We start from the raw sequence: 23,798 nt of genomic DNA, 5'->3' as shown, positions 1-23,798 counted from the left end.
GGCGCCTAGGTGGGGCTTCCCAGGTCTGGGAGAAGCCAGCTCCTCCTGAGGAAACCCAGATAGCTAGGACAGGGACATAAAGGAGCTGACTAATCAGGGAGTGGGAGGGACAACTAGGGGTAGGCATAACCAATCATGAGGAGGAGGGGTGTGGTCAAGCCTAGAACGTTCTAGAAGTAGTTTCCCTGGGCTCAGGTTGGACACCCAGGTGGCTAATATTCCAGGTCTTGCCTGTCCCAGGGGTCCAAGTGCAAGGAGATCAGGAGTTGGAGGGGCTGGGGATTTGGACAGAACTTACGCTGAGGAGGAGGCACTTGTTTTCCTTGATGGCCCCCAGGCAGCCGAGGAAGCCCGTCACCATGACAATGGTGCCTATGGCGATGACCAGGTTGGCTGCAGACAACGAAGGGAAGCTGGGGGAGAAGGTGGCAAAGTTGCCTTGGGACACGGAGAGCCAGATGCCCACTCCCAGCAGCCCACAGCCACAGAGCTGGAAAGGAAGGAAAGCCCATTAGCCTGGCGCTGCTCTCACACTCGTCAATGGACCTGGGAACACTGCAGGTCCCCACCCCATGCTCTGAGACACAGACAAAGTGAGAACCGACAAGGTGAGAACGGGACTACCATCGGGCTGCAGACCCGAAGCATGTCGGCTGTGTGACCCAGACGGTCCCCTAGCCTCTCCGTGCCTCAGTCTCCCCATGTGACAACGGAGACTGTGCCAGTTTCAAGAGCCTCCCAGGTCATTCTGAGGATGGATTAAACCACACAGAGGCAAAAGTGCGTAACAAATACATGGAAGGTACTGGACACATGTGAGCGGTTAGGTTACTCTGCGTGATAGAGAAGAGGCCCCAGTGTCCAAGACGGAGGCCTGGTGAGAGGGGAGAACTGGGTCAGGAAAAGCAAGAAAGACTTCATCTCTGGAGGTGGGAAGGGACCCTCGGAGTCAGGTTTCTTGGAGCCAGAACTTCCAGCGACTGTGTCCTGTTACTCTGACCCAAAGGGCCATTTGTCCACTGGAGTCTGAAGAACAATTTCCCACAGATGGAGAAAGGAGGCAGTCATCGGCTGGCTGGGGGCCTGGCCAGTGTGCGGAACGTGGGAGTCCATGGCTGCCTTCACCACCCATCCAATAAGCTGGCCTCTGGCATGATCGGCCCCAAAACCGAAAAGCAACTCTCCCCAACAGCACCCTGGGGCTGCCGGCGCCACCAGCTCCACCTGGGGAAGCTTCCATTTCACCGGCTGCAAATCTCCACATCTGCCTTATTTTATGCTCGATATAGCTGGCACTCCCCGACTCCCTCCGCCAGCTCATGGGAAGTGTGCTGAGTCTGAGGAGCCAATCAATCAGTGAAACAGTATTTACTGAGTGCCTACAGCATGCAGTGTGCCATGCCAGAAAAGCTACAACCACTTTAAAGACCTGTTTTACAGGGGCCTCTGTTCTGGCTGGATGGGAGCAATCAAAGTGCAAAATCTACCACTCCCAGGTGGGATGGACTGGTGCCCAGTCAACGCTACGGGCGCTCAGAGGAGGCAATCACTGTCGCAGTCACGGAAGCCAGTTGAAGGAGGCAGTCCCTAAAGGGTGGGCGGACTAGGGGCAGATGGAGGATGAGAACACTCCATGCCAGGTGAAAGTGCAGGTGGTAAGGGCTTGGGAGTCACAGACCCAAACAGGACTCCTGGCTCCAGCTTATCCTGGTGGTGTGAGCTTGCAAACCTCTCGTATGCAGAGTGAGAATATCATCCCCTTCCTATTGGACTGCTGTGAGAATTAGATTGGAATAAGCTATGTGAAATGGGTGGCCAGCTCCAGGCACTGCTTGCTGGAAAGGCACTTCCCGGGCAGCTGTTCTGTGCCAGGGCCTGTGCGGACTATGCTGACTCCAGGAATCAGCCCAGCCCCTGCTCTCAAGCTGCTCAGGCTCATGGGAAGAAACAGAGGCTCAGGGCTGAGACAGGGCAACCCGCAATTAGGCAGGGTAGGGATGCCCACGGGAAGGTGAGGGGAGGGGACAGACGCCTCCCTGAGGAAGGGCATCTCCTTCGCTTATTCCTCCACAAACCCAAGTGAACACCTGCGTATTCAGTGCCAGGCCCTGTTCTCCGAGCTGGGGAGACAGTGGTACACCTCACTGGCAAAGACCCTGCCTTCACAAAGAGTAGATTCTTACAGGAGACACTGACCTTCTGTAAGCAACAAATGACGTAACTTCAGTTGCTGACATGCGCCACGAAGAAAAATAAGGCAATGTAAAGAGCCAGAAAATAACCGGGGAGGGCGCGGGCAGCGAAGGTGTCTTGGAAGAGGTGGTGTTTAAGCAAAAACCCAAATAAACAGGGGGAGGGAGCAACATAACTATCTGGGGAAAGAACGTTCCAGACAGACAGAACAGCAGGTGCAAAAGCCCCGGAGTGGGAAGGAGCCTGGCCAGCCAAGGAGGAGCACGCTGGCCGTGTGCTACAACAGTGAGTGAGGTGACACGTGGTAGGAGACAAAGCAGGCGGGGTGGCCGGGGGCCAGGCCAGCTGGGACCTCGCAGGTAAAGGAAACGTGCGAGTGTCCTCAGTGTGACGGGAAGGCCCCAGAGCTGGAGAGTGACATGATCTCACTGAGGTTTTCAGCAGATCACTCTGGCTGCTGTTTGGAGAAGCGACCGCGGGAGGGCCCGAGGGAGGCCAGGAGAGCAACTGGGAGGCTGCTGTGATTAGGCTTGGGTTTGTGGAGGAATAAGAAGGAGATGCCCTTCCTCAGGGAGGCGTCTGTCCCCTCCCCTCACCTTCCCGTGGGCATCCCTACCCTGCCTAATTGCGAGCCTCTCTTTCTTCCCAGAAGCCAGACCAGCTTGAGAGCTGGGGACGACTCATACCAGGAGGCTACGGAGGAGCGGTGAGAAATGGTCCAATTTGAGATGTGTTGAAGGTGGCATTGACAGGCCTTGCTGGGCTTTGAAGAATGAGTAGGATTTTGATAAATGGGGAACCAGAAAGGTGTGCATGAAGAAAAAGGTAGGAACAGACACCGCCACGTATTACTAACCAAGAGACAGTGCAAGGAGCTGCAGGGGGGTCCGAATGATTTACGTCCAGCAGCTGCCTGGGTCCTTCACACTGTGGAGAGTGGGCCTGTGCCTCCTGTCCCCTGGCGCAGCCCCACATGGAACCAGGTCAGGGCTCCCAAGGAATGGGCACACTGAGACACACAGCATCGCCCAGCTGGGCCATCACAAAGCTTCGCCGGGGAACGGGGCTAGCCCCGCCTACGGCCACTAGGTGGCGCTCCAGGCTGGTTCAGAAGCTCTGGGTTCGCCGGTGATGGCTGAAACTTTCATCCAAATACTCACTCTGACTTTTCTTCAATCTGGTCAGTTTCTATGCTGCCGTCTCAATTTTTCTTTCATTAATCATACCATGGAGAATTTACGATCTTCATGCTGAAGATTTATGGCTCTAAAAGCCAGACCCTGGAATGAGTACGCGGAAACCCCGCTGCCGCAGGTACTCGCTGCAGGGGAGCTGCAGGGCGCCCCCACACACTGCAGCTGGAGACACGCAGGACCCCAGAGCTCAGAGCCTGGATCCTTCTCGGGCCTGGAAAAGTTCTCAAAGCACAGCCTTCTCCTGAAGCGGTTTCCCAATGTGGGTGTACCTGCAAGGGGGGGGGGGGGGCCCTTCCGAGCCCTCTCTCCACTTCCCTCCTGGGGGAAGTGCTGGGATGCTCAGGTACCTCTACCTAGGAAAACCTCTTAGGTCAGAAACTCCGGGACCTGGTCACCTCTCTTCAAACTGGTTCTCTGACTTCACACTCCACATCCTTTGATTTGGTCTTGCCAGACCCACCTGGGAGCCTTCTACCTCTCAGGGAACACAGCTGGTGCCCTGTCCCCAAATCTGCTTCCTTTCCCATTTCCTGTCCAAAGTCCTCCAGGCCCCCAGGAAAGATCTGCGGCCTACCCTATGGGGGCGCAGTCTGGACTGGAAGGCTTCCTCTCCAAGCCCTCAAACCTGTTCCTGCCTCCATCACAGCTCCCGCCTGGCACAACTCCACCCATGGTGCACGTCTGCCCAGTGAGGAGGCCTGTGCAGTACAGCGGGTGCCACGCACATCCCCACTGCCACGCTCCCATCCTCAAGGGGCTCCTGCTGAGATGAGCCCTCTGCTCCCATCTTCCGATGGCCCAACACTAACAGAGCCTCCCGGCAAGAAGAAAACACAAAGGTCACGCCTTGATTTTCCAGGAAGCTAAGCGGGGGGACAAGGAAGTCCCCAGTCACACTGCTGGGCTGGGACAAAACCTTGGTTTCTGGCATTTGGTGCAGAAGCCTTCACTACCTGCTCCCAGGGGACCTCCGACTGACAGGGGACAGGCACCAAGACTGGGCCTTCGCCACAGGTCCCATGTCCAGATCACAGCCCCCACTGCCCTCCCTGCCCCTGGCCTCTAGTTTCCAGCCCAGCCTGCATAGAGCTGCCTGATTCTTTTCCTAAAATGCCTCTCTCATCATGCTGCTCCCTGGTGTGACCTTAAGATTCTTTAGCTCTCAGAGGCCCAATTTCCTTTAAAACTTGGGATTTGGATGAGATCATTTCTCAGGTCCCTCTGGCGCAGTCTTAGCCGAGTCTGAGACATGGTGCTCTCAGCCCTCAGCCCAGTGGTTCCCAATCAGGAGCAATTCTGCTCCCCAGGGAACATGTGGCATGTCTGGGGACGTTTTTGGTTGCCACAACGGGAGGGGCTGCTCCTGGCATCTGGTGAGTAGAGGCCAGGGATGCTGCTAAACACCCTGCAACGCACAGGACAGCCCACACAGTCAAGAACTGTCTGGCCCCAATTGTCAATAGTTTGAGAAACCCCGCCCCCCACCCTATCCCCCCACGCCAGGCACCCACCCTTGGGCTGCCAACATCTTGAGAACAGCCATTGGAGAAAGAATCTGATGTGTTCCCTCCAGCGGTGGGGAAGGGAGAGCCAATGACAGCGATATGCCCAAAGATGCCAGCTGGTGAGCTGGGGAGAGCCGAGGCTGAGATCGGGGAGGGAGCAAGGGCAGGAGGAAGGAGCTGATGGCAGAGACAGGTTGGCCATGAAGTCTTGGTGAGCCAGGCCTGCCCCACACAGGCAGGAGGGCGGGAAGTCAGGAAGCTGACCTCTGAAGCCAGTGCAGCGGGCAGGGAGAGGGTGCGGCAGGAGCAGGAGAGGGAGGTGCAGGGCAGGGGAGCCGCCTCTGGTGGAGGGAGCCCAGCACACAGCACAGGAAGGAGGCAAGGCCTGTCTGTGGTGGCAGAGCCAAAGCTCAGGGCCGGAGAGCTTAGCTGGTGGCATTTGGGAAAATTCCCTTCCAAAACCAGGGGTTTGTCTCAGCTGAGATGACTGAGCTATAATCTAGCCCACGATGGGACAATCTGGGGTGAGGCAGGGTGACTCAGGGGATTGGGCCCCAGGCAATGCTAGCACCAACCCGCAGAAGGTCACCAGCCACTCCTGGTGTGGTCCAGGCCTGATTGATGCCCTCCCTAGAGCAGGAGCAGGTCCAGGGGCCAGCCTGAGTACCAAGCCTCCCCTGCCCCTTCCCCAACCGAAGGCATTTCAAAATAACTTCAAATCAGGGCTACAAACAAATCCACATCCAAATTTGAGAAGACGAGTCCCATCCTTACATTTGCCAATGGCCTCCTTGAGGGCCAGGATTTGGGTCTGTTGTTTTTGTGGTTAAATCCGCAGAGCCTAGAGCAGGGCTGGCAATGCCTTCAAATCCCACAGGGCAATCTGGTCTGGGCCGTGCCCTGACTCCGGAGGAGGGAAAGGGTGCAGGCCCCCAGCACAGAGAAAAGCCTCAAGTCATCAGGCTGTATCAGGATCTTCTTTGTCACCAGGGGCCCATCCACAATACGTGCAGCAGGTAAACTGAGGCCCAGTCAGGCTATGGCCATACAGTGAGCCCACACTCCAGCCTCACCTCATTTGTTAAGTCTTGTAGTTAGCTAATATCCCCACGGTGTCTTCCTTGTCTTCAGTGTGAACCATGCTGACTGTGGTTTAAATACAGGCTTCTGCCACGTTACGTATGTTTCACGCAGGCATCCTATTTCTCTGGGGGTGAGGGACACAATTCCCCCTTCAGGCTTCCCCGTCTTGAGCTTCTCCACCCACTTCCATGCTGCTTAGATCCCAGGGGCAGCCACTGCCCATATCTCATGGGTCCCATCGGTCTCCCACTGGTGGGAGTGCCCCCTCCCCAGGGATGACTCCTCTGCCAGCGCCGGGCCCATAGCAGAGGACACATCTAGGACCTCGCAGGCTTCTGTGTAGACTTGCTGCCTACCCTCACTAAAAACACACACACGGCCGGGCGCAGCGGCTCACGCCTGTAATCCCAGCACTTTGGGGAAAAAAAAAACACACACATGCACTTCCAGGACCCAGGTTTGTGTCTTATCCATTTTTCTTCCATTGTAGGGCCCAGAACATGCCTGGATTACTAGATAAATATTTGCTGGAGGAATGAATAAATGAATGAATGATGGGGATGGACGGAGGGGCCTGAGCAGGCCATAGCTGGGGAACAGGACCAGACCCAGACATGCAAATCCTCCTGAAAAAGCAGCCTCCTGTTCACCCCGTCTTCCCCACTCCTGGAACCCCCAGTGCCCTCGGGTTGCTCACACCTCTGCTGCCCTATTTTAATCCCCACTGCCTCATGTGTCTGCAGAGCCCCACAAGGCACCTGGGCTCCTGGCATCAGATGTCACTGGTGGCCCCCAACCTGGCCCCCCTGACACCCTCATCCACTTTTTGCTTGCAGGAAATTTTCAAATGCTACGACTCAGTGCTCCCTAATGTTTCTATGAGCCAAGGCCAGGCCCAACATTTAATGGCATTTAATAAATTAGTGGATGTGGAGAATTTTAAAAAAAGAAAAAAAACAAAACAGCTTTAATTTCACAGCCTGACATGCTGGCTAGTAATGAACCTGCCTGGCTCTGGAAGAAGCCGACCTGCCAAGAACTTCATCATGGGGAGCAGAGACAATACATCGGTGCCAGGAGCGCAGCCGCTGCTTTGTATTTCAGACACCCCTTGCCTCCAAGGGCCCCCGCAGCTCATTCATTCTCACAGCCATAAAGGGAGAGGCAGGAGGGGCAGGGAAGGCAAGAGAGCAGACGATGCCTCCAATTCTGCATGGAGAGAAATGAAGGGACAAAGTCACAGACACATCTTTGCCGAAGTCACCCAGCAGGTAGGAGGACCACAGCACCTTGGAACCATGGAGTGGGATGCAGCCACACGCGTCTCCCAGGGTCTGAATGCTCACCATCCCACAACGCACTCCATTCTTTTTTTTTTTTTTTTTTTGCATACCTCTAATCAGTCATGAATTCTTATTAATGCGAGAATCTACTTCCCTGTGGCTAACATGCATCAATCCTAGTTTTGTCCAAGAAGCCCACTAAGAACAAGTAAAACAGGCCTGTCTCAAACTGAAAGTTAGGCTCCAGCTATGGTAGGACCAGCTCTTCCCCTCCTACGTTCTGAGCTCTATACTTCTAGTAATTCAGCCTAGGACCCCACTGGCTTGAGTGGCAGCCATAGCACAGTTTAGTCTCACGCTGAGCTGGTGCATAACTTCAAGCCAGATGGCATGATTCCTTGGTCATTACTGTTGGACCCCACACTTTCTCTCAAAGCCTCCAATTCACCTTCACACCTTCACTTTGCAGCCCCTAATCTCACCTACATAGGTGTCAGGGAGATGACACCCATATTTTTGTGCCTAATTTTCCTCCAAATAAACATTACATAAAGCATTTGCATATCTACAACCCAGTTACATTTTGATTATACCAGAATGGGGTTATTCTCCATGTGAGACAGTTCTAAGAGAGAATGTCTACCCATGGCCAAACTTAAGGGGCATCGTGTTTGGGGGCTGCAAGCCTCTGCAGTTATAAAGCTCCTGAATTATGTTTCAAGAGTGTCAATTCTCTCCAGCCAACTTTGTAACCCTTCCCCAATTGACCAAAACCCCTAGCAGTTGAGACTGAGTCCTGTTACAATACCTACACCTCTTGCAATCTAAAACCCCGAAGTGCATATTGGGGTGGAAGAGTCCACGATGAAGGAGATTCTATCCGAGACTTTGGGGACAGCCCCTACCCCCCTCCAGGGGTGTCAGGGCCCTGCGTGGTGGGATAAATGCCCAGTCACCAGCAGTCCTGGCCCCCAGTTCCACAAAGGGCTTGGTGTCCTCTGGCCCCTAGCTGGGAGCAGGGTTGGCCCTGTTGAAGTGCTACCCATCTGTTTGGGCTTCCTGGCCTAGCCTCAGTATGGGGGGCACCTGCCCTGCCTGGGGGCTTGCTCCAACCAAGGCATCTGTGAGACTCTAGGTTGGTATAGCCCTGGGAGCAGGGAGAACCTGAGTCTGTTCCAGGCTTCAAAGATGAAGGCATGGGTGAGAGATGGCCCAGTCCCCAACACAGCGATGACTAGATAGCAAGGACCAGAGACGGGGAGGGATGGGGGCATCTACCATGTGCTGTCCCAACACACCCCATTATAAGCTATGCCTCTTTCTGGGAGAAAGGCTACAGGGCAATGCAGGTCACCTCCCGCACCTCCATCTATACCCCATCCCCAGGCCACCTGACAGCAGGCCTCAAGTCCACTTTCTCGGGTGCCAGCATCTTTCTACTTCTCAAACTGACCCACAGGCCTTCTTCCTCCATGGGGAACTGGAAAAGAAGGTAGAGGCATGTTCAGAACCTCCTAGGGGGCCCGGTGTAGGGCCGAAGCTGTCAGAAGGAACAAAGTCCGAGGAACAGCCCTCAGAAGGACCACAAAATGACGTGTGGCCGGGATGCCAAAGAGCAGCAGATAATAGCGAGCACCTGCCAGCCTTGTAGAGGAGGAGTGATCATTCACCAGTCCATAAACATCGATTCCCGCTGCCGCTGCAGCCCTACCAGGACAGGCTGCGCACGCGGGGCAGAACCACATCTTCTTCCCAATCAAGCCCATCCTGGGCCTGGGCAGTGGGGCCAGGGCTCTTCCCAGACAGAGGATGCACAGTGCAGCCACGAGAGGGGGTGCGGGGGGGTGCGGGTGGGTGCAGCGAAAAAGGGCCACACAGGGAGCGCTTGTGACTCAGCGATCCCAAGCTCCTACCAGCCCGTGCAGCTCCTGCTCACTTTGGGCATGGAAGGATGTGGCCCCTAGACTGCAAGCCTCTGCTGCAGACCCTGGGCAGATCAAGTGAGCAAGAGGGCACAGCTGTCTCCCATCCCTACGCAGGAATGCACAGAGGGCAGGTTGCAGGAACACAGAGAAGGCAGGCTGCAGAAACGCATGGAGGGCAGGCTGCAGGAACACAGAGAGGGCAAGCTGCAGGAACACAGAGAGGGCAGGCTGCAGGAACACACAGAGGGCAGGCTGCAGGAACACAGAGAGGGCAGGCTGCAGGAACACACAGAGGGCAGGCTGCAGGAATGCACAGAGGGCAGGCTGCAGGAACGCACAGAGGGCAGGCTGCAGGAACACAGAGAGGGCAGGCTGCAGGAACGCACGGAGGGCAGGTTGCAGGAACACAGAGAGGGCAAGCTGCAGGAACACAGAGAGGGCAAGCTGCAGGAACACACAGAGGGCAGGCTGCAGGAACGCACAGAGGGCAGGCTGCAGGAACACAGAGAGGGCAGGCTGCAGGAACACAGAGAGGGCAAGCTGCAGAAACGCATGGAGGGCAGGCTGCAGGAACACAGAGAGGGCAGGCTGCAGGAACACACAGAGGGCAGGCTGCAAGAACATAGAGAGGGCAGGCTGCAGGAACACAGAGAGGGCAGGCTGCAGGAACGCACAGAGGGCAGGCTGCAGGAACGCACAGAGGGCAGGCTGCAGGAACACAGAGAGGGCAGGCTGCAGGAACGCACAGAGGGCAGGCTGCAGGAACGCACAGAGGGCAGGCTGCAGGAACACAGAGAGGGCAGGCTGCAGGAACACAGAGAGGGCAGGCTGCAGGAATGCACAGAGGGCAGGCTGCAGGAACGCACAGAGGGCAGGCTGCAGGAACACAGAGAGGGCAGGCTGCAGGAACACACAGAGGGCAGGCTGCGGGAACGCACAGAGGGCAGGCTGCAGGAACACACAGAGGGCAGGCTGCAGGAACGCACAGAGGGCAGGCTGCAGCACCTACGGAACAGGCATGGGGAAGAAACTCCCAAGAGGGAGGCTGACAAACCAGTCACGGCCTCCACTGGAGGCTTTGCTTCCCTGAGCTGGTGGAAGGGACTGCCCTTTGCTGGGAGAGTAGGGGGTGAGGAGGACCCTTGGACATGCCTTTTCCCCAAACTCTGGAACTTGTCAGCACTGGACAGAAGGCAGCGTGGAGCCTCAGGCCGCCCGCACCCAGTAACACTGCATGATGTGCAGGGTGGGCACTCTACGTTGGGCAGGAGTGGGGGATGGTCAGGTGGCTCTCATGACCTGCATGCCCAGAGCCACGGCTGCCCAGGGAGGAACCACGAGGAGGCAGCCTGAGGCCCCGGCACACGGCACTGTCTCAACTCCCAAGGTCACTGTAAAGTGGAAGGGAAGGCACCAAGAACTCAGAATAGCTTGTCAGAGGGGTCTGAGAAAGGATTTTCTAACCACCAGCATATTTTTTCCTTCCTGCATTTGTTTTGTTTTGTGCTTCTGGGGAGAAAGGCATTTCTGACAGCATCAAAGCACACAGTAATTGTGAAGCCAGGGCTGCTGTGAGAGGCAAGATAGGCTTAAGAAACCAACCTTCAAGGATGGCAATGTAACTGGCAGCTACCTGGGCTTCCCAGAGAAGGCAGAACCATGGGCAGCCCAGACCTCAGGACTTGGAGCCCAGGGGAGCAGGAGGTGCAGTGCAGCTCTGGCAAGCCACTTAACCTTTCTGAGACGTTTCTCTGATAAACCAGAGACAGAAGAGCACCTCCCCAGCACTCAGGGACACCGTGGGGATGAACAGGGTTCTGCCTGCCGAGCACTTTGTGTTCCTCAGAATATAAATGCTGTACAAGGTGTTATTACTCAAACTCCTTGGAAAATGCAGGGAGAACAGGACAAGGATACCATCTTTCTGGCAAAGAGCTCCAATCATCTAGGAGACTGTAACTCATTCTTCAGGATGGCAAAGGGGCTGGGGGCACCATTCTCCCTGTTTTGGGAAAGGAGGTGCCCCCAGAGGTGAAGAAAAGTCACACAGTGAAGACTTCATGACTGGGTGCCTCTCGTTCGGCACAGCTGCCTCGGCTCCACCCATGGCAGGTCGGAGGCCCTTTCAATAATGTAATGAGGGTGATCTTCCATGGCTCTAGCTCAGCAAGTAACACCATAATTACACAAATAGGCATCAGGAAAGACTGCCTGACAACCAGGTCCACCTCTGGCCCCAACACAGTCACCCATACACTCTCCAGCTCTAGCCCTTTGACAGGGCCCACACGTGGAGCATCTTCTCCCTGGGGATCCTGTGCCCACAGCCTGATTATTTATACTGCCAGCCGGGAGCCGCGTCCACCCACACCAGCATTTTGGCATTTCTGACATGCTTCATGGGGGACACGGGATGGCTCAGCGCAGGTCTCTCTGCCAGAGATGGTCTCAGCACCAACTTAAGTGACAACCTGAGATCCCTCCCTGCCCCGTGCCAGACTGTGCCCACTTCAGGGCTCTCCTGGTCACACAGGAGGCTGTGACCCATCCTGTTTGCAACATGTGCATGGCAATTCAGGTTACTCCATTGAAAGCTGCTGGCCTGTCCACAGTTTCCCCAGACAAACATGTCCCAGGTCACGGAGCTCTTCGTGGTGCAGCTGCACCTGCTCCCAGTGCCCACGGCCCGCCTTCCCTGCCCTTCCTCCTCATGTTCTGTGGCTGTGGACAAGTGCCGATCATGCACCAGTGCTAGTCTGAGTGCTTTGCCTCTATAGCCTCATTTAATTCTCCCAACCCAGTGGCATCTTTGTCCTCCCCATTTTACAGATGACAGAACACAAGCATAGCGAGGTTCAGTGAAGAAACCCAGGACATCTGACTCCAAAAACCACATTCTTACCCACCACCTCCCGCTGCTGGGATCTGGGTCATCTGCCTGGATCTTTCCCATGAAAGCCAGAAAGAGTGCCACCCAGACACGTCCCTACTCTGAGAAAGGAAGGCTAGCTGTGACAGAGTGTGCAGACGCAAGCCTCTGGGCCTGGAGCGCTCCTTGTAGCCGAGGAGGACAGGATGAAAAAGCAGTGTTGGTGAAGACACTAGTGGGGATGGAGGCAGCCAAGGAGAGGAGAAAGCTGGCATTAACCGAGCCCGTATCACACGCCAGGAACTGAGTCCCACCCTTACCACAAATGCCATACAGGGCAGTTACTATTATTTTCTCTGACTTTACAAAGGATCAAGGAGGTTGAGTATCCTGTCTAAGCTCACACATGGAGCTGACAGAGCTGGGATTTTAACCCAATTTGCTATGACCCTTGTGATTATAACCTCTACCTGCCTCCTACAGACCTGAGAAAGATCTAAGATTCCATTTTATCAAACATGTTCGACAAATTTCTAGCCCAACCTGAGTTGGGGGAGGTGACACAGGCATGCCAAGAAGTGGAGGGACCCAGACACACAGCCCAGGTGGTGGGGTGGGGAAAGGAGGGGGCGCACGGCCACAGCAGGCAGGAGCAGCGGACAGACGCTCAGTCCAGCCGAGGGCAACTACCTGCTTTGCTGATTCTGCCAGAGCTGTGAAAGCTGTTGGCTCCACCACTCTCCAAGAGGAAGCAAGGAGGAACAAAATAAACAAATTTGCAGCTCAGTGGACCTTTTTGCACCTGTATCTCCACAAAACAGGAGCTCATGGAAATAATAACAATGCTTTGCCATTTGTTTTCCAGAGGGCGCTTTCATGTACCGTGTCTCTGCAAACGGTGATGACGATCTTGAGTGCAGCCCATTTTACAGGTGAAAACACTGGAGCCCTTAGAGTTGGACCCTTTTCCACGCGGTGCCTGTAACTGACTGATGTAGTGAGCAAGAATGTTGAGAATTTCCTTATTTGACCCACAAGGATGCGGAGTTTCAGAGGAAAGCACAGAAGCCACTGAAAGGATTTCTGCTTTTTGGAAAAGAGTAACCTGCCCATGGGATCCTCCAGCCAGTTAGTTACTCAGCAGGTACCTTGCACACATCTGCCCTGAGCCCAGCACTGCGCTGGCTTCTACCACACACAAGATCATGAGACAGGGTCCTACCCTGGGAATAGCCAGGCCAGCTGGACCAACACCACCAGGCTGGAGAGGTGGCTGCAGTGCGAGATAGGACAATGGCCAGAGCTGGAGCGTGTGGGTTAGAGACAGCCGTGGCTGACTCTGGCCTTGGGTCCAGGTAGACCCGGTTAAAGTTCCAGGTTCCCTCGTTTACCAGCCAGCAGGACCGCAGAAAACGACTTTTTCTCTGGTGCTCATGTTTTAAATGGGAATTAATGGTCGTCGTCAGGATTAAATGAGGTTCGTGAAAATAAACTTCCTAGCATGGCGCCTTGCACACAACTATAAATGAAAGCCATTATTAGTATTTATGGCCTGCAGCCATCCTTCCCCAGGTTACGGAGGCCAGCCGTGAGTCAGGAGCCTGTGGTGGAGAGAGGCAGGGAGGTCCTCCCACTGCCCCCACTGCCCCGGCCCCAGCCGGCACACAGAGGCTGCTCCTGGGCCTCCCCGAGCCCTGTCCACCCAGGCCTGCAGCAGCGTCTGCCCAGATGGGCTCTACTCCCTCTGCCGTCCTGCCGGTCCCCAGCCACCCATCTCCGGGAGGCGGCTTGCTTTCCCGATTTGCAGGCGTGCTTTCTTTTGGCAGGGAGCTGCTGCCGTCTGTGCTCTGGACCGTAAAACAAGTTTTCATCAATAAATTAAGATAAGTGGAAAGCCAGCTCCAGAGGAGGCGGGTTGAGGCGGGCTGGCGGGCGGGAAGCTGTTCTGTGACCCAGAAGGGGCCGAGGCAAATCCAAAGCAAGACTGGGTCCTCACCCCCTTCCCCGGGTCCCCTGTGCCCCAATCGACCCAGGCCTCTCAGACAGGGGGAGGATTGGGAGGTCACCTGCCTCCCTCTGGCCCCATTACATCCTCGAGGCGGGTGAGTCAAGTGTCACAGCGACAGGTACAGTCAGGCTCTCAGCAATGCTCTGAGCCAAAGTAATGGTCCCAAGTGCTCTGCTGGGTGACCTAAATCACTCAGACACTTGCCTGCCCAATCACTATCTGATAAAAAACTCTGCAAATAAAAATGCTCCTCTCACAGAACCTCCTTGCTCTTCATTGTAAACCCGGTTCACAAAATGCACCTTCCACGCCTCCACCTCCAGAACCGCTCACGGCATGTCCCTCTACCTAAAAAGCCTTCTTCTTCCCTTTGCACTGTTCTTGGACCAATCCAGAGCCATCAAGGCCCAGCTGAAGCCCCACCTCCTCCTCCAGGCTCACAATCCTCCCTCACCCCCCAACACTCTGCAGTGGCTCGACTGGCCGTCATCGGCCCCAGAACGTTCTCCTGCCTTGTTAGTACTGACCTTTGCCGGGTGCCTGTCCTGCCTCCCTTCAGACCTCTCTGCACAATTCCCTAGTATCAAGCACAACGCTGGGCACAGAGAGGCCCTGGTTTTCATAAACAGCCATATATGGGTTGTGGGAGCCCGAGTGACGGAGGGAAGTGGGAATGCTGAAGCAAAGAAGTTTTCAGCTCAGCAACAGGAGCTCCTCCCCAGGCCGGTGCGTTGCTACACCAGCTCCTTCAGACCCTCCTGCTCATACAGGCCAGAGCATATGGCAGGAGAAGGGCCATCTGTCCGTCCACCGCCACACATGGAGAGGTGCGCCTCTCCGCATATGCTTATGAGCTAACAGACAGGTAAGCCTTTAGACGAAGCGATGTCATGAAGCCCAAACAACACGGCTCACTGACTATGTGCTGCCAATGGGCCAGGTCATCCCGGGTGTCACCCACTCCTCTGAGCCTTGGTTTTCCCACCTATAAAACAAAAGGTTGAAACTAATAATATCCAAAGCCCTCTCCAGCCCTAAGAACCTATGATTGTTCTTCTGCTTAGTCCTCTCCCTGGCTGTATGACACAGGTAAGGCAACTGCTATGAGGCCATTTCACAGGTGAGCAGGCGGAGGCCTCCGAGGCTAAGTGACTTGCCCACAGAGCCAGGAGGCTGGAACCCAGCACATCTGCCTCCCTAAGAGTGGCCGGAAATGATGTCCAAGTGTCACGTGAGCTGGGCCTGAAACGTGCTGCCATTTACTGCTCGCCCCCTTGTGAGACGACATCATGGTCAAAGGCCCTGGTTAAGGAAACCGAGGCTCGGAGATGCGACTTACTCAGGGTCCCACCGTCCAGGTCTGATGCCAATTTCCTGCCTGCCGAGGGAAACGGCCATTTAAATACAAGGGCGGAGATGGCAGTCTCAGGCCACAATGCCATTAAATCAAGACTGCTAATTACACCCCAACCTGGATATCAGTCAGAATCAATTACGTCTGAGTCCAGGCGCTTTACTCACCTGGAACGAGCGGAGTTGTGCACGGCCTCTGACCAATTACAGGCTGGGGGAGGCTCTTAAGTCAGATCCCAGCAGGCCCTCCCTCCGCTCCTCCCACCCCTACACGGTAAGGATAAGCATTCCCACCACCAAGACCTGGAGCGGGAAAGATGCCATTTCATAAAGGGCAAACGGCAGGGTGGAGGGATGACCTATCTGATAAATAGTGAGCTGGCAAGAGGCACCGAGAACAAAGTTCAATGAACAGAACAGAAATATATTGAAAATAGCAAAAAGAAACAATTACTACACATTTTCATATGAGATCCGAGGAATACATTTGCTCTTGCTTTTGCTTATTCAACAGAAAAAAAAAAAGAGCAGCAGCCAGAGAGAGCTGAGGAGGGCACGGCAGAATGCAGACGCCTGCACTTTGTGGCTCTGCGTTCCCTTCAGCTCTCAAAAGAGTGACTTTTGAGATACAGGCTGGCACGGGAGCCAAAAGAAATAACACTGCAAGTGGAGGGATTTAGGGTGCTGCCTCCAGGTACCCACAAAACAGACACCCTCAAACAAGCAGGGAGCGGTGCCACTGCCATCCACTTGGCAGCTTTGCATCCCTGGAAGTAGAAATTATTCAAGAGAAAAAGAACCAGATTTTACTTGGAGCTAGAACCTTAAGGTTCCTGGCACCAGCTGCTCAGGGGAGCTAGAGTCTGGCTTCAGTTCAGGAAACTCTGACCTCTGTTGTAAAAGCAAACCTCCAACGATGTAATCCTGCAGATTCTGCCCCTTCTGCAAAAAGCGGGTCACCAAGTCCCTGAAATGGGGATGCTTAGCCAGTGCCACCCAGGCCAGAGCATCCTTGGGGGAAGGGCAAGGCTGTGTCAGGTGCCCTCACAGTCACACAAAGCCCAGTGTCCTCAGTCTGTGGACACAACACTGTGGACACTGGACATGCAGGACGGGTCAGGGTCTTACTCTTGCACCAGGTGCAGGTACCCCTCAGGGCTTCTTTTCCCAGTTCATCATGAGGGTGAAAATCAAGGTTTCCTGAACAGGGTGCCCACGTTGCTTCTCAAATCACAAAATGCCCGAAACTCCCTGCTTGCACTGAAAGGCAGTAGGCCCACTTCCTGTGTGTCACGCATGCCCCGAGTCACATCTTCTGAGGCAGAGTGTCTGTCCTAGTCTTTTGAACATGCTTCTCCGCCTGTGTCCCCTACTTTGGAGACGCAGTTCTCCATCTATTCTTCCAACCGGGAGTCACAGCTTGGACCTGGGGCCCATGGTTGAGAGCGTAGGCTCGAGCCAGCGCCTAGGTTCTGAATCCCAGCTCTACCCCTTGCCAGATATAATTCTGGGTGAGCTGACCTCAGTGACTCCAACTCTTCATCTGTAAAATGGGGATAATAATGCTATCTCCTCCAAAAATGCATACGGTACTTACCATATTAAGCTGTTGTGAATATTAAATAGGACAAAACCTCTAAAGCTCTTAGAACAAGAACACAGCCTAACGCGGAGTCAGTACTCATACAAGTTAACTATCACCATCACCACTATTACCCTCCACATTTCATACACCTGCTAATCCTTAGGCCACAACCCCGCAAATCTCCTGCAGCCACCTCTTCCTTTCCACTCTCCCGACCTGGTTCCCAGTCTCATCCCTTTGGCCAGAACACAGGGTAGGCTTTTGGGTTGGTCACCCCACCTCCTCTCTGTCACCACAATCCAATCACTCTGCCCAGAGCACATCACACCTTCCAGACCCGAGAGGGCTCCTACAACCCAAGGGATATGGCTGATCATGGCGTTCCTTCAAGGCCCCTAGAGGCTCATCATTTCCATATTCTTTTGCAACTATACCTGCAATCTAGGGTCCTCATCCCTCTGGGAACACACCCCCTATCTTCGGGGCTGATGCCTCTACTCTGGGAGTCCTCCACCAGCCACGCCCCTCCCTCCACCCTCTACCACCCAGCAGTGCCTATCACTTCCATGAAGGGCCCATGGCCTGCGCCCTCCCTGCCCCTCCAACTCTGTATTCCAGGAGCACCTGACTTCCCTCACCGAACACATTTTGCCCTGAAGATATTCACTCCTGTTGGACTTGCCCCAGTGAACTCTTTGAAAGCAGGCCTGGATCTTGCTCATTTTGCATCTCCTATGGTGCCTCGCGTAGAGTAGGCTCCCAAGAGATATTTTCTGAGCTGAACTACGTTTTCACAGGCCAGCTCCCAGCAGCACGGGACTATGAGGGTTCGCCCTGTTCTGTGTAGCCCCAGCTGCACGGGACTATGAGGGTTCGCCCTGTTCTGTGTAGCCCCAGCTGCACGGGACTATGAGGGTTCGCCCTGATCTGCGTAGCCCCAGCTGGTTCCCTGGGGAAAAGGTTCCACTTCTGCTGTCAAGAACCACAAGGGTCAAGCCCCATCCCTACAAATACCAAGTACATCCACATTCTTCACTGGCAGAGAAATGGTGTTACATCCACTGGGAACAAACCTGCATCCCCACCCCAAGGCATGTGACAACAGGGACTGCTAATGTGCTTTGTCCAGGTAACTCATTCACGCCATCATCTTGCTCTTTCCATAGTCACTTATTAAGCACAAACTATGCCAAAAACTATGTCCAGCACTACAAAGGATGGTAAAATGCCCTGAGGGGCCACCCCCATCTGACTACCGTCAAGCGGAGTGGGCAGCCCTGCCTGTGAGCTCCAGACTCCTGCACCCACGTGCCCCCTTGTTATCTCTGCCTGGATGCCTCATAGGCATCTCACGCGTACTAGGTTCTCAGCAGAAATCTTCCTGCTCAAGCTACAGAGAACCAAGTGACTCTTTCATCCATCAGTGAGGCCTGCCAGCTCTGCCTCCAACTCCCATCTCCAGTTCATCCATCTCTCCCCACCTCCACTGCTACACTGCTATCATTTTCTGTTTTCCCAGCGGCCCTTCTTGCTCTTCCAAACCCATTCTCCACAGAGCAGCCAGGATGGTCCTTGTTCAAATTTCTCCGATGGTTTTTGCTCACATGTGGAACAGATTCCTTCCCATGGCCTACAAGACCTGGCCTCTGCCTTCCTCGCCACCCCCGTGCTGGGTTCCCACTCACAGGCCTCTGCTGGGTCCGAGGCCCATCACTCTGTTTTGCCTTTGGTGTTCCCTTTTTCCAGAATGATCTTCCTTAGGTAGTCACATGGCTGGCTCATGCTTATCCTTCAAGTTTTCCTTGCTTCCTTTCCGTTTCTTGTGACAGTCTGTTACTACTTCAAGTGTTTATTTATCATTGTCTGTCTTCCCTGCTAAACGTGAGCTCTGTGACAGGAGAGATCCTGACTTGCTCCTCATGCACCCCTACGGTGATGCACTGTGCCAGGCCCATGGTAAGGGCTCAGTAAATACCTGTAGAAGGAGGGATGGAGGGAGGGAGGAGACCAGGGCTTGGAAATCTGTCCTTGAGAATTTTCCTCTAAAGTACCATTTAGTATATGATGAATAAACTTCTAGAGCATCACCAGGATCCTGGGAGTGGTAGCAGGGTACTGAGTTACGGCAAAGAGAAAATGCTGCAGGCCGTGAAAAGCTCTGTCAAAGAAGAGCAAGAAGGAACTTGGGCTATGAAGTCAGTGGACTCCAGTGAGGCGAAATACCTGTCCTGGCTCTGCAAACTCAGGAAAGTGACTTAACTTCTCTACGCCTTCATTCCTCACATACAAAATGAAAATGATAGCAGCAAACTAATAGGCTAAATAAGCACCATGCTCAGTACAGAGTGGACATTCATGTAAAATTCCTTCTTTCTGGATGCTGGCTGGGGGCTCAGACCCACGCTCTATTTCTAATTAAATCAGCCCATCCTCTAGCTCCACAGGTGTTGGGCTGCCTAGAGGCACCATCACTGGGGTATCAGCCATCTCATCTCAGGATCCCACCTTAAGGACAAGAGACAGTGGGAGGCAACGTAGTCTGTCTGCCCTCTGGGCACTCTTGGTCCACTGAGACCATGAATACATCTGCATTGTGCATTGAGATTTCAATAAATCTCTGCTGGAAGTAACCAAGGGAAGTCTGGCCCCAGGTCAACCCACCATTCTCATGGCTTGGGAGAAGATCTTGGGAGCAGGCACTTGAGGGCAGGGGAGTGGGTCAAGGAATGATGTTATTCAGCGCTGCTTGGGTTCTAGAGTTACCCCAAGCTCCCTGCAGCCTTGGTGGGAGGAGGAGGAGGGAAGATAAGAAATGGTGTCCACAAGATTGCCTGACGTTGTGGTCTCAAATGCCAAGCAGCAGCTCAAAACAGGGTTAGTCAAGGCTCCCACGACCACTCTTCATTGCTGCCAGAAGACAGCAAGCTACATGACCCAGGCCAGAGACACTCACTGAGGTCTCCCTCCCCACAGTAATCTAGGGCCTGCCCTCCCTTTCCCCATCTCAAACGAGAGGACCCCAGGGTGATTCTGGGCCCCAGAATATATCCCTGGATGGAAAGGACATGTCTTAGATCCACAGGACTCAGACACAAAATGAATCTCGCCAAGGCTCTCCCTTCTTGAACCCCCAGAGCCTGTGGACTCAGCCCGAGACTGAGCAAGCTGCACCTGCAGACGAACCAGCCCTTGAGACCCCTACACTGTCAAAGCCATCCCTGCACCTCTCTCCTCTGCCACCCCCTCAATCATTCTTTCTGCAACTGCTTTTCACCATGCCATGTCCATGCTCAGGAGCTTCACTGGCACCCACTGCCCATGAGTGGAGCCCAAATCCTCTGCCCTGCACTCAAGGTCTTCCATGAGCTGACCCCAGGTTTATCTCCCAGGGAGCCCCATTGTGAACATCTTACTCCACAATACAAGGAGGGAAGTTTGTCATCCCACAAACATGGCTTTGCTCAGGCCACACCTCTGCCTGGGGGGAAGGGCCTGCTTGTCCTGCAGAACCATCTAAGATCCTCCTCCTCTGAGGTCTGTTTCTCTGGTGAACACAAAAAGAAACAGAAGGAATGAATCAGACCCTCACCACCTCTGGGCACCTGCTGCACAAGTCGCCTCCCCGCCGCCCCCCCACCCCTCCCGCCCAAAGCCTCTTGACCTATCACACCTGTGGTTAGAAAGAAACCATCACAGTAGGTAGAAAGGGTGTGAGAACAGGACAGGCAGCAGGCTGCCTCTGGGAACCCTGCTGAGATGCCAGCGAGGAGGGGGCGGGAGGTGCAGGAGACAGGCCTGGATTTTCACAAGAGAGCTTGTTGGGGATAATTTATTCCCACAGTGTCTCAGCAGCTTTCAGTCAGTTGAGTTTGTAATGGGACAAGCAGCCACTGTTGTTCTTGGATGCTGCAGAGACAGCAGCCATCAAGCAGAGGATGGCTCACCGGGGGCTGGGACACTCCATGGGAACCAGATTTCACAGTCCTGGAAAGAAGAGGTTCCAAGAAACCCATAGTATGGTCTATAAATCCCAGCAGGAAGTAGAGCAGCATCCTCCACTTGGGAGGAAATGGGGTAGGACCTGGAGGTGAAAACCAGGTTGAAACCTCAAGGTGCACGAAGGAAAAAGAGCAGAGAACTGCCCACATGCTTCCTCCGAGACCCCTAGGAGAAAGCAGGACTAGAAACCCACCCTTACTCCCTGCAGAACTGGCAAGATGTCATGCCACCAGCAGACTCAGGTACAAAAGCCCAAGACCCACAGAGCAGCACTTTCTGCTCTTGCCTATAAGGTTGGAGAACAGTACAAGAGTCACTGGAAACTTGGTGGGGAGCAGTCTCCTAACTCATCAGACTGTGAGAAGGGTGACGGGATGAGAAGAAAACCCAAACTTCAATGTCACCTGCCTGGTACCTGCCACCCAACTTACCCTCGATATTCAACTAAACCAGGTTCTCCCTGGATGTAAGCTACTCCCCAGGGTGAAGAAGCTGATTTCTTCATTTACTACGGGACTATCCCAGGACAGTCCTCCCCAGGGAACGGACTCGTCAGAGAGATGGCCATATGGGAGAGTCGCCGTGTATTTCAGGATGGACCCTCTTGAAGTCCAGCTCCATGATGGCTCCTGCTGTCTTGTAGGCAATGCGAAATAGTCGTGACTTTGGGGTTTTCTGTAGTCCCCCGGGAGAGTTAACCCAGCTACCAAAGTCAAGATCGGGGCGCCGCTGGGGAGCTTATCTGACCTCCTGAAGAGATTAGCACCCAGCTCAAGAAATGCCAATCAGCCAACAAGGCCGAATTTAACCTCATCCAGCCCTCCCAGCCCTCCCAGCCCTAGCTGGGCCACTCCCGAAATCGACGATTACGCTAGAGGCAGCTCTCGCTACAGCCCGTCATCCGCTATTTATAACCCACTCGCCTTCTGGGGGGAACCAGACACCTCCCACCCCAATGCGGTGCCCGGCGCCAGGCCTGTGGCCTTGGCCTCAGGGCCTCCGTCATGCTGGCTGCGACTGCCGGACCCCTGCGGCAAGTGCCTTCCTTGGTCCTGAGTGGCTCTGTCCTGTCATCTCTGATGAGTTGAGTGCTGCGCTCAGCGGGGCCTGGCCTTTCCAGGGCAGCTCCTTACGAAGCCCCCAGGACTGCTATCGGAGGTGGTTTGGCTCCTGCAGCCTCTCTCACCAGCTCACCACTGGGCCTCGGGACCCCGCCCCCACAGCTCTCCTCCCTCTTTCTCATTCTTTCATCACCTCTCTGGCTCCTGACAACCCAACAGTCTGAAGAAAGGCCAAAGCAGCAAAGGGGTGGGAGTGGGGTATTTATGGCAATGGGGGACCGGCCTAGATCTGGGTGCAGGAGGTACCTCCACCTACTGCAAGAGGCGGGTGACCAGCTAACAGCCCTGCCTGAAAGACATAGCAGGCAAGAGAAGGGTTGCTTTCAACTCAAGAAAACTCACAAGCATACGTCCTGATTACTGGGACCTCCCACACCGAGGTACAAAGGGGTGTCCAGCTTGTTGCCACACGATCTATGTCTCTACCAAATCATGCTCTCGTCTCTGTACGGATGAGAATGCTAACAATTTCCAACAAAGCCAAACCCTCATGGGTTCATTTATTTGTCTGCACAAAGGCTTTGCCTAGAGCATGTCTGTTTGAAAGATACTCACCATATTCTAAGGGTAACCTAAAAGCAAAAGCGTCTATGGCTTCTGGGTTACTGAGCTAGACACCCAGCTCTTTCTAAAAACCAATTACCCTATGACACCAAACAAGAAAGAAATCCCATTGGTGCTTCCATGGAATTGACACAGGCCCCCGTGCTGTCCTCCCCACACCAGCTTACAAAGGCCATGTGCCTTTGGGGTGGCACAGGGACAATCTCAGGAATATGGTGGCAAAGGGCTGAGTGGGGAGAAAGTGCTGGAGAAAAGTTTAATAATAGAGCTGGGTTGGGCTCGGCCCGTTTCCTTTTTCAGTTGCCCTGATCGCTGCTCCCATTACGTGATGTGGCCGTGGGCAGAGCCAGTCAGCTGCTGGGGAGATTCAAACCCAGGTCAGCCTGGGGGCCATGTCTCCTCAGGCCACCTCTGCGAAGGGTCCACATGCCACAGTCAGATGAGGTCCATGCACAGCTCACCCGGGCTCGCCTAACACAGCCTCTCTATAAAAAGCCCGGAGCTGGCGGGACAGACAGAGTCAGGCCGGAAGGCCCAAGGTTGACTGTCCCTGCACCCATCAGCCCTCCTGCTCAGCTGCCTGCCTTGCTCCTCATTGTCTCTCCTGATTGTGCATTGCTATTTTGGGCTCTGGGGGACAAAGGGGAGCTGAAGACTGCAGCAGGAAGCTCACAGGGTGGGGAGGTCGGCGTCAAAGCCAGTCTCTTGGCGACAGGGCAGCTGCTGCCCTCCTTCCAGCCTCTCCCCTGTCCCCTGGAAACCGACAAATACAAGTCACTCAACAGTCAACACACATGTGTGCATGATGCATCCACCCCATGCAGTGGTCACAAACCGTAGACAGAAATGTCCACATGAAAATACGTGGTGCATGCTGGTCATCATTCATGGATCATTAATGGAAACTGACTTGGAATCAATATTATAAGGACAGGATTGGGGAAGGCATACTCATAAACAGAGCCCTTGGCGACCCACAGTTCATCTGCAAACCATTTTCTATATATGTTAAGCGGGTTTACTAAGAGTATGCCCTTCAAGGTCACCAGAAAGCAAAAATAAGTTAATACACAAAAAGCACTTGAAGCAGTGCCTGGTGCCTGGTGAACGTTCT

At 54.3% G+C, this 23,798-nt stretch overlaps 1 protein-coding gene and 1 long non-coding RNA gene across 4 annotated transcripts in view; one reads left to right on the top strand and one right to left on the bottom strand.

The window, feature by feature from the left end:
- TSPAN9 (tetraspanin 9) overlaps window positions 1-23,798 on the bottom strand; it is a 206,737-nt gene that overhangs the window by 7,647 nt on the left and 175,292 nt on the right. For all 3 annotated transcript variants that reach the window (XM_055359219.2, XM_055359218.2, XM_055359217.2), the window contains one exon: window positions 299-490. In XM_055359219.2, coding sequence (XP_055215194.1) covers window positions 299-490 — 192 coding nt within the window. The remainder of the gene's footprint in view (window positions 1-298; window positions 491-23,798) is intronic.
- On the top strand, window positions 490-3,369 carry LOC129526049 (uncharacterized). The gene is made up of 2 exons (XR_008670637.2): window positions 490-2,478; window positions 2,843-3,369. It is a non-coding gene; the product is annotated as an uncharacterized lncRNA (long non-coding RNA).

This window comes from Gorilla gorilla, chromosome 10 (genome assembly GCF_029281585.2).
Source record: "Gorilla gorilla gorilla isolate KB3781 chromosome 10, NHGRI_mGorGor1-v2.1_pri, whole genome shotgun sequence".
Taxonomy (NCBI): domain Eukaryota; kingdom Metazoa; phylum Chordata; class Mammalia; order Primates; family Hominidae; genus Gorilla; species Gorilla gorilla.
Note: the sequence above shows the minus strand (reverse complement) of the source record. Positions and strands in the feature narration are given on the sequence as shown.